Here is a 10,745-nt window from a genome sequence, read left to right as displayed (position 1 = left end):
GGAAGTAGGCCTTGAAGGGTTACGCTACTTAATGCTCACTGATTACAAACTGTTCTGTGGTGTGTGGACACTAGACAGCCACAGTTGACTGGTTTACCATGGTGATTTAGCCTATAGCCTGTTAGCCTATGCGTCCGCAGCTGGTTTGTGTGTGTAAACGGCTGCTTAGTCAGTCTGTAGGTGCTGTTGAAGGAAGAACAAGTAGGTAGGAAGCAAGGTGTGGCCCTGGCCTGTATGCTGCAGTAAATCTATTTGAATAGGAATAGCAGTATGCTGTGTGTTTCATGTGCCCTGACAGGGACACTTCATTAGTGTGTGAGGATGAGTAAACATTCTGACTCCAAGGAAATCCTTACACTGTGGTCTGGGCGCTGACAATGGACAGGTCATCCTAAATATAGTTTGTAGCCACAGTGACACAAGTGTCCCTAAAGCAAGTCTACTTATTATGAAGTGTCTTGCCATCTGCAGAGGAGGGTGTCAGGAACAGCTTGTCTTCATACTGCCAGATCTTTGATGTATTGTCCTCGTCCACCACTCAGGTAGACCTCAGTTTGGAGTTGTTTCCCTGGTCCTGCCTGCTATCTTGGTCTCGTCTAGTTGACCTTCCTCTCAGCGACTCACAGGCCAGGCTAAATAATGGATGAGGTGCCTGGAAAGAGCGGCTGGTGTGTAGGGCCGGGACGATACCAGTATCGCGATACGAGTTAGTATCGTGGCAAGGAAACAAAACACAAAGGTGATTTAACTTCTTTAGGAAAACAGCCCTAATGTTGGAAACAAACATTATGTTGTCATCCAGAGTCACATGTATTTATTTTCTAAACTATAGCACATTATTTTACATACAGCAGGTTATTAATGGAACAAAGAGTGAGGTCTGCTTCATGTTTACATTCTTGCCACTGAAAAATATTGTGATACTGGTATCATCACATCTCTACTACTTCATTAATTTCATCTGTTATACTGTGTGTGTGAAATTAGTTACGGTTTAGGTTCAGTTTCAAGGCAATTATCAGGGTGATTATCAACTGGGCAGGGCACCTTCACCTGTCGGGAGGAGGAGGGGAGCAGGCCTTACCTGTTGGGGGGGGGGACAGCTGGGGAAAACCATTCAAAAAATGACATGTCCTCCTAATACAGAAAATATTGTGAAACTGGTGTGAGATGCTACATACCTGGATAAACAGGGAGGACAGCCAGAAGGGCCACTGCTAGCCTAGCACTTAGCACCCAAACAAGTGTCAAGTACTACAACCCAACTAATTACCACCCTACAACATCCCTCCCTGATCCGTCCTCTCACACTAACCAACCACAGAGCTTGCTGTGCTGAAGCCGAGGTGGTGCAGGCAGGGTGTGTCAATCATTAATGAATGTTGTCCCATCTCCGGTTTCCTCAGGGAGGGAGAGGAGGAGAGGGGGACTGGTTCAAGATTGTGTGTATTACGGTAACAGGGATCTCTCTCTCTCTCTCTCTGTGTCCAGGTGTCAGGGGAGGGAGGTAGAATGTTATGTATTCTCAGCAGCACAATGGATCCTTGAGACGCCTTGATGCCGGACTCTTCCTGGTTTCTGAAGCACCACCTGCACTGGCCTATTACAGGACTAGAAGACTGACAAGTGATCCAATCCCATGCAGCCCCCACCTCTGACCAACCTCTGCCCTTCCATTCTCTCGTACTATTGCACTCTGAATTAAGGTTCTCTGCAGTATTAGTCCAAATGTCTTTATTTTGTATTTATTTTTTACCTCATTGATATATATATATATTTTTACAGGGACCTCACGATACAATACTTAGGCGCCGATATGTATTGTGTTTCTCATGATAGTTATTGTGATTTGACACTGTGATTTTATTGCGATTTTGATGTTCCAAACATATTGCTCACCACATGTCGGCTGCAGAGAGTCAAGAGAAAGCATGAGAAAATTAGTTTTGATCTTTCATGGAAATAAGTGGTGAAAACATGTTGGCTCACTATTTAAGAAGAAGATGGAGAACAAGCTATAGGATGACTAGTGCTAGCTAATGCTTCCTAGCAAGAAAAATACATTACAAATCGAAAGTAGCGATTTATAATGGAACTATATCGATTTATCATTATATTTTTTTTAGCAGTGATATGGATTTAAGGACTGAAATATGGTTCAAAGTTGTTTTTTTTCACTTTCTACTGCTAAAATCCAGAACCAGATCAGACCAGTGAAACAGGACAGGGGAGGGGGTGGGGGGAGGGCTTTGGCGTGGCATGGCAGAGCACGGCGAGCTGCTCGGTGAGATGGCCACGATTGGGCGTCTGAGCGCCACGGAGCGCTTGAAGCATGCCCAGAAGCGGCGTGCCCAGCAGCTAAAGGGCTGGGCCCAGATGGACAAGGACATGGCCCGTGGCGAGGGCAAGGCCGGACAGAAAAGCAACAAGAAGGGGCGCACGCGCAGGGTGGTCTTCCCCAACAACATCACTCTGCTGGAGGCTGCAGCCCGCAATGACCTGGAGGAGGGTGAGTCAGTCAGCACACCACTATGGGATGGTTTCAGAAACCGATTTTAAGCCTAGTCTTGGGTTTAAAAAGCATGCTCAATGGAGAATCTCTTCATTAAAAGTGCTTTTAAATCCAGGATTAGGTTTAGGCTAATCCATGTCCGGGAAACGGGCCATAGAGGTTTTATTCTACCAAAGGAATTCCCTCTACCCCTTAGAAAAGCCTGTAGATAACACTCACTGTTGTTTTCATGGCTGCTGTTCTTCAAAGTAACATGAATAGTGGCAGGGCAGTTGCACAGCACGACCGCTCTATAAACACAAGTTACACAGGAAATCATTCATGCATATTTTATGTGAGACGCATCATACTTTTAGGCTTATCAGAACAGGCGTTTGGTTTCAATGGTGCTATTGTTAGCACACCTGATTATGGCTAATTATAGCGGTAACTTAAACTTTTGTTTGCATTGCAAGAGCAGAGGTTATCTGAAATTTATACAACAGGTGGGTCAAATTCTGCATTCTGATTGGTTAAAACCACATTCCAGACGATTTCTATTTGCCAAGTTACCACCGGCTAAAGCTATGACTGTAATGCATTAGTGTTCCATTTCACTGTGAAATCCACTGTCTCATCAGCCCAGCCAGAGACAGGCAATTCCTAAAAGTTGATCTCCACTGTAAAACTCATCTAGACATTATTTCCTCTTTCTTTAAGACATGCATATTGTGTGGATTGTTGTTTATTGTAGATGTTACTGCACTGTTAACGCTAAGAGGGTAAGCATTTCGCTACACCTGCAATAACATCTGCTAAATATGTGTATGCGACCAATCAAATTTGATTTGAAGACTAGTATTTGGTTTCCAACAGCAGAGATTTGCATAAACCTTGCCGTCTCTCTCGACTCGGTCCTAACAACACCGTTCCGATATATCCTCCAAACACCGGCTTCTCGGGCATTATCACTTAACTAAGATTCATAGTATGACTTACTGGAGTTCTAGTGAATAATGGCCATGTGTTTCTCTGCAGTGAGGGAGCTGCTGAACGGTGGAGTCAGTCCAGATCTGTACAACGAGGACGGACTCACTGCCCTTCACCAGGTACACACGCGCTCTCGCACACACAGTCCGACGTCTGCCCGCTTGGTCACCCTGTGTGTGTGTTTATGTTTAGTGTGGTTCTCAACACTGTAAGTACTGTCTGTCTGTGGGGTGTCTATCTAAAATCAGTCTATGTAAAAGCTGTAGAATGTTTTCACATTGCTTCTAGAGCTAGACATGTAACTGCTGCTCTGGACTGGACTGGCTCTTACATTCCTAGACCGTTGGGAAGGATAGATTTAGTGACCCCCCCTTCATAGCACTACTGTGATGTTTGAAAACGCCTACCAACACACCACCAAGAAAAGACACTGCTCTCCTTAGAAGTAAAACACACACCCTACATGTACATGTTAGTGTACACACACACACACACTGTAAATGTGTAAGAGTGGCACTAGAGAGAACAGTGCTCTCTTTATAGTCATGAAGTATTTCTTCCCTCCAGAATTTTTTTTATGTGTTTACTTAGTAAAAGGCTGGAGGCCTGGACCTGTGCAAATTCAGTTTACTCTGCAGTTGACAGTAAACCCGTGTGTGTGTGTGTGTGTGTGTGTGTGTGTGTTATGCCCGTTGTGTGTCTGTCTGCATTCCCCCTGCAGTGCTGCATTGATGACTTTGTGGAGCTGGTACAGTGTCTGTTGGACGCCGGGGCCAGTGTGAACGCCTGTGACAGTGAGCTGTGGACGCCGCTTCACGCTGCTGCCACCTGTGGACACACAGACCTGGTGCGGCTTCTCGTGCAGTCGTGAGTCACATTATAAACACCTCAACACGACACACAAATCTACACAGTTACAATGTACTGTGCAGAATGTGGAGGACTTTAAAATGTACAAATAGTTTTGACCCATTCCTCTGGGTGAAGTTCAACAACTTCTTACCCTTTCTTCAGACACTATTGTACAGTTCAAAGACATCCTTATCATTTCCAAGTAGGCTGTGATAACGATGTGTGTGCTTCTGGTATAACGTTCTCCTTGTCTGTGTTCAGTGGAGCAGAGCTGCTGGCTGTCAACGCTGATGGCAACATGCCCTATGACCTTTGTGAGGACGAGGCCACTCTGGAGCTGCTAGAGATGGTCATGGCAGAGCAGGGTCAGTAGGGAGACTAAAAACCAACCTGATTTCCCATCCCCAAACTTATCCTCTTGTTACATTTCTAACCATACACTCACCCTCTCACCATGGCTACAGCCCTTAGCCGCAGCCCTGTAACCATAGCTACAGTTGAAGTCGAAGTTTACATACACCTTAGCCAAATACATTTAAACTCAGTTTTTCACAATTCCTGATGTTTAATCGTAGTAACAATTCCATGTCTTAGGTCAGTTAGGATCACCACTTTATTTTAAGAATGTGTAATGTCAGAATAATAGTAGAGTGGTTTATATCAGCTTTTATTTCTTTCATCACATTCCCAGTGGGACAGAAGTTTACATACACTCAATTAGTATTTGGTAGCATTGCCTTTAAATTGTTTAACTTGGGTCAAACATTTCGGGTAGCCTGCCACAAGCTTACGACAATAAGTTGGGTGAATTTTGGCCCATTCCTCCTGACAGAGCTGGTGTAACTGAGTCAGTTTGTAGGCCTCCTTGCTCGCACATGCTTTTTCAATTCTGCCCACAAATTTTCTATAGGATTGAGATCAGGGCTTTGTGATGGCCACTCCAATAGCTTGACTTTGTTGTCCTTAAGCCATTTTGCCACAACTTTGGAAGTATGCTTGGTGTCGTTGTCCATTTGGAAGACCCATTTGCGACAAAGCTTTAACTTCCTGACTGATGTCTTTAGATGTTGCTTCAATATATCCACACAATTTTCCTGCCTCATGATGCCATCAATTTCTTTTGTGAAGTGCAGCAGTCCCTCCTGCAGCAAAGCATCCCCACAACATGATGCTGCCACACCCGTGCTTCAAACATAACAATGGTCATTATGGCCAAACAGTTCTATTTTTGTTTCATCAGACAAGAGGACATTTCTCCAAAAAGTATGATCTTTGTCTCCATGTGCAGTTGCGAACTGTAGTCTGGCTTTTTTATGGCGGTTTTGGAGCAGTGGCTTCTTCCTTGCTGAGCGGCCTTTCAGGTTATGTGGATATAGGACTCGTTTTACTGTGGATGTAGATACTTTTGTACCTGCTTCCTCCAGCATCTTCACAGGGTGCTTTGTTGTTGTTCTGGGATTGATTTGCACTTTTCGCACCAAAGTACGTTCATCTCTAGGAGACAGAACGCGTCTCCTTCCTGAGCAGTATGACGGCTGCGTGGTCCCATGGTGTTTATACTTGCGTACTATTGTTTGTACAGATGGACGTGGTACCTTCATGCGTTTGGAAATTGCTCCTAAGGATGAACCAGACTTGTGGAGGTCTACAGTTATTTTTTCTGAGGTCTTGGCTGATTTCTTTTGATTTTTCCATGATGTCAAGCAAAGAGGCACTGAGTTTGAAGGTAGGCCATGAAATACATCCACAGGTACACCTCCAATTGACTCAAATGATGTCAAGTAGCCTATCAGAAGCTTCTAAAGCCATGATATAATTTTCTGGAATTTTCCAAGCTGTTTAAAGGCACAGTCAACTTAGCGTATGTAAACTTCTAACCCACTGAAATTGTGATAGTGAAATAATCTGTCTGTAAACAATTGCTGTAAAAATTACTTGTCATGCACAAAGTAGATGTCCTAACCGACTTGCCAAAACTATAGTTTGTTAACAATACATTTGTGGAGTGGTTGAAAAACTAGTTTTAATGACTCCAACCTAAGTGTACGTAAACTTCCGACTTCAACTGTACCTGGAAGTTGCAATCCCCTCTACGAGCCTTACTTAAACCCGGTCTGTGTGGAAGTGTGGAAGAACTCTGACTTGCTGTGTGTCTGTGCAGGTATAACCCAGGACCGTATAAACCGGTGTCGTGGGGCTAAGGAGATGAATATGCTCACAGATCTTCGAGTGCTGGTCCAGAATGGAGCGGACCTGAACGCTCAGGATGACAACGGGGCCACGCTGGTGAGACACTCACATTCAAATAGATGTTTTTTTATTCTTCCTCTCTAATCGGGGACTGATTTTTAGATTTGGGCACCAGGTGGGTACAATTCATTCAGGTAGAACAGAAAACCAGCGGTACTCTGAACCTTGTAGTGTTGGATTTGAATACCCCTGCTGTAACCCTGAAAACATACCTGGCTGGGGAGATTTTCAGGTCTTGTATTATGATCATATCTTCACTTCACCATTGGGATGAAAGGTTGACTAACAATTCACCTCCAGCTGCACATAGCGGCGGCTAACGGCTATTTGTCGGTGGGGGAGCTGCTACTGGAGCACCGGGCCAAGGTGGAGCAGAAGGACACGGACGGCTGGACACCACTCCACGCCGCCTCCTGCTGGGGACAGGTCAGTATTGTAGTACTCTGAGAACAGTCTAGAATGAAGCCCCCTTTCTCAATGGTGCTAAATGCTAAATGGCTGGCTCACTGACCTGAACATACTGGTGTGTCTGTTTTCCTAGATCCTGATGGTGGAGCAGCTGGTGGCTCATGGGGCCAGTCTCAACACCAAGTCTGTCCTGGAAGAGACGCCGCTGGGTAACAACACCACATGTTTACATTTGAGTCATTTAGCAGACGCTCTTATCCAGAGAGACTTCAGATAGCTAGGTGGGACAACCACATATCACAGGCATAGAAAGTACACTTTTCCGCAATAACGTGACTATCAGTAGTCAGAGCTAGATGTGGGTGTCAAGTGCTGGTAATTTAGATTATTTAATTTTTTACATCCTGTAGTTAGACTGTGGGGATGTGATGGGCAATGACACAGAACCCTTGTATAGGTTGACTTATTACCTGTTATCATGATAGATAATAGTCCTCAAATCAAATGTTATTGGTCACATACACGTGTTTAGCAGATGTTATTGTGGGTGTCGCGAAATGCTTGTCCTTCTAGTTCCGATAGTCCAGTAATATCTAACAATTTCACAACATATATATATACACACACATCTAAGTAAGGAATGGAATTAAGAATATATAAATATATGGATGAGCAACGTCAGAGCGGCAGACTAAGATACAGTAGAAGACCAAGATGGCACACACAGCATCACCATGTATCAGAGTGTAAGCCTGAATGGGGAAGGATTCAACAGAAATGTCTTCTGCATTTACCCCAACCCCTCTGAATCAGAGAGGTGCGGGGGGCTGCCTTAATGGACGTCATCGGCGCCCGGGGAGCAGTTGTTGGTGGTGGTTAACTGTATGGGGATGACATGTCTTGACTCTGTTGTGTTTTCTGTCCGTGGTAGATGTGTGTGCTGACGAGGAGGTGAGAGTCAAGCTGATGGAGCTGAAGCACAAACACGACGCAATCATGAAGAGTCATGACCGACACAAGGGCACCTTGCAGAGACGAGCCTCCAGCACTGGCAGCAGAGGGTGAGTGGGGAGGGGGGTTTGAACAATAGAGGATTAGTTCAAGGTTTAAAGATGGAAGGTTAAGAGCAGATGAGGGTTTTGTTAAGACACAGGCAAAGCCTCAGCCTCTTGTCAGTTTGTAGCTGTGTCTATAGTGTCTGTCTTTCGTCCCCCGTCTGAGCAGTAAGGTGGTGCGGCGTGTGAGCGTCAACGAGCGTTCCAGCCTGTACCGGCGGGAGCACCACAAGGAGGCCATGGTGTGGCAGGAGAGAGGCCGGCAGAACGAGCCGCAGGACGACGACGAGGACAGACAGACGGACAACGAGCTCCACCAGCACGTTGCCATGGTGAGTAGTACTGTTACTCCTGTCATAGCAACAACACCAGGACAGACAGCTACCATGTTCAGTCGACACTGAGAATAGAGGATATGATTGAGTTGATAGGTGAATGTGTCATATTAACTCTCTGTTGCTCTGGCTTTCTCAGGCTGCAGGTACTATGTCGAGGCTGGAGAATGAGGAGGGAGCGGAGAGGAAGTCTAGTCTGGGGAACGGTGGGACGCCCCTTGCCCTCTCGGCGTCTGTCCCAGGGGAGAAGTGGAGTGGAGGCCGGATGGACCGCAGTGCCTCCTACCAGCTGAGCCCTGCCTCAGGGTCTGGGGAGGAAAGGGACAACATGACCCTGGAGAAATCCCACCAGACTCTAGCGGACCTGAAACGCCAGCGGGCCGCGGCCAAGCTCAACAAGTACCCCGCCCCACCTCTACTCCCTCCCTCAGAGGAGGAACCTCCCTCTCCCACCCCTCTGCAGGAGGTGACCCCCTCCCGAGCTGTCCAGGAGACCCCCAGCACAGAGGAGGTGGCCTTTCCCAGCTCTGTGTACTTCACTCCAGCCAGCGGGGACCCACCCCTGCTCAAACTACGAGCCCCAGAGGAGGACACGTCCAACAACACCAAGGAGCCCTGCTGTGGAATCATGTAGAGACATACGAACACTCCCAAGCCACAATGTAGAGACACACAAACACTCCCAAGCACCCACTGCCTGACTGGAAATGAGGGGATGTGTAACACTCCTATGTGGCAAACCGATTTCAAGTCAAAACACTACGGTGACCACCAGATATACTTTTAAGGATTCATTGCAGTTTGATTCGTTCTAAGCATATTATTTGGTTCCGTCAATGATATGCCGTTGAATGTTTGGTCTTAACTCCATTTTAGTAAATGTAGTAGTACATTTTATCTTCTTGCACAGATTTATTTTAAACTCTCCTTCCTGAAAAATGTCAAACATTTAATATATGAGCACTTAACATAATGTTCCTCATTGCTCCTCTGAGGGTGTGGCCAGATCCATATATTTCCATATGGATATTGCTCTGGGTCTATTTGGATCTCAGGAGACCTTATATGGCCACCTGGTGGCTTTTTAGGCTGTGTGTGGAGACCTACAGATACCAGTATTACTCTTGCAATAGCACTGAGTACTTTCCTCTTAAGTCCCTTTTTTCATGTGTGTTTGGGGCAGTTCAATAAGAGTTCTCACACTAGGATGTATCAAGCACATACTATATGAATTGGTCATCTGACTTCAGTGAATAAGATGTGCTTATTCAAAGCAGAAAGGGGCAAGAGCAGAATGAACCAAACCTGATTATTATGCTTTTTTTCAAGATGATAATCGGACCAATGAATGATCTTTCCTACTTATGATTGACTGAACATGATTTGAGATGTGCACTATTGATTGAAGGGAAGCACAGATTATGATCGAGAGTGAGGCGATTTCCTAAAGTGATTGATACAAAAGGGTACATGATAGCATTTATTGATCTTACAGTGCATCCTGGAAGTATTCAGACCACTTGACTTTTTACACATTTTGTTTCATTAGTCTTATTCTAGTTTTTTCTCCCCCTCAATCTACACACAATACCCCATAATGACAAAGCAAATTTATTACAAATAAAAAAAACTGAAATCACTTTTACACAAGTATTCAGACCCTTTACGCAGTACTTTTTTGAAGCACCTTTGGCAGGGATCACAGCTTTGAGTCTTGGGTATGACGCTACAATGTCATGCTTCAACATAGGGATGGTATTGGCCAGGTGATGAGCGGTGCCTGGTTTCCTCCAGACGTGACGCTTGGCATTCAGGCCAAAGAGTTCAATCTTGGTTTCATCAGACCAGAAAATAAATCTTGTTTCTCATTGTCTGAGTCTTTAGGTGCCTTTTGGCAAACTCCAAGCGGCCTGTCATGTGCCTTTTACTAAGGATTGGCTTCCGTCTGGCCACTCTACCATAAAGGCCAGATTGGCGGAGTGCTGCAGAGCTGGTTGTCCTTCTGGAAGGTTCTCCCATCTCCATAGAGGAACTCTGGAGCTCTGTCAGAGTGACCATCAGGTTCTTGGTCACCTCTTTGACCAAGGCCCTTCTCCCCTTGATTGCTCAGTTTGGCAGGGCGGCCAGCACTAGGAAGAGTGGTGGTGGTTCCAAACTTCTTCCATTTAAGAGTGATTGAGGCCACTGTGTTCTTGGGGACCTTCAACGCTGTGGAAATGTTTTTGTACCCTTCCCAGATTTGTGCCTTGACACAATCCTGTCTACTGACAATTCATTCGACCTCATGGCTTGATTTTTGCTCTGACATGCACTGTCAACTGTGGGACCTTAGACAGGTGTGTGTGCTTTTCCAAGTCATGTCCA

At 45.5% G+C, this 10,745-nt stretch overlaps 1 protein-coding gene across 1 annotated transcript; it reads left to right on the top strand.

Moving 5' to 3' along the window:
* The first annotated feature begins 2,217 nt into the window (after positions 1 to 2,217).
* Positions 2,218 to 9,970, top strand: ppp1r16a (protein phosphatase 1, regulatory subunit 16A). Its single transcript, XM_038973080.1, has 10 exons — positions 2,218 to 2,509; positions 3,530 to 3,600; positions 4,203 to 4,348; positions 4,595 to 4,698; positions 6,495 to 6,619; positions 6,884 to 7,009; positions 7,125 to 7,200; positions 7,923 to 8,052; positions 8,216 to 8,378; positions 8,521 to 9,970. The coding sequence occupies exons 1-10, from the start codon at positions 2,260 to 2,262 to the stop codon at positions 9,013 to 9,015; spliced, it is 1,686 nt and encodes a 561-aa protein (XP_038829008.1). The 5' UTR covers positions 2,218 to 2,259; the 3' UTR covers positions 9,016 to 9,970.
* The last annotated feature ends 775 nt before the right edge of the window (positions 9,971 to 10,745 follow it).

This window comes from Salvelinus namaycush, chromosome 33, assembly GCF_016432855.1.
Source record: "Salvelinus namaycush isolate Seneca chromosome 33, SaNama_1.0, whole genome shotgun sequence".
Lineage (NCBI taxonomy): Eukaryota > Metazoa > Chordata > Actinopteri > Salmoniformes > Salmonidae > Salvelinus > Salvelinus namaycush.
This window is presented reverse-complemented; position numbering and strand designations above follow the sequence as displayed.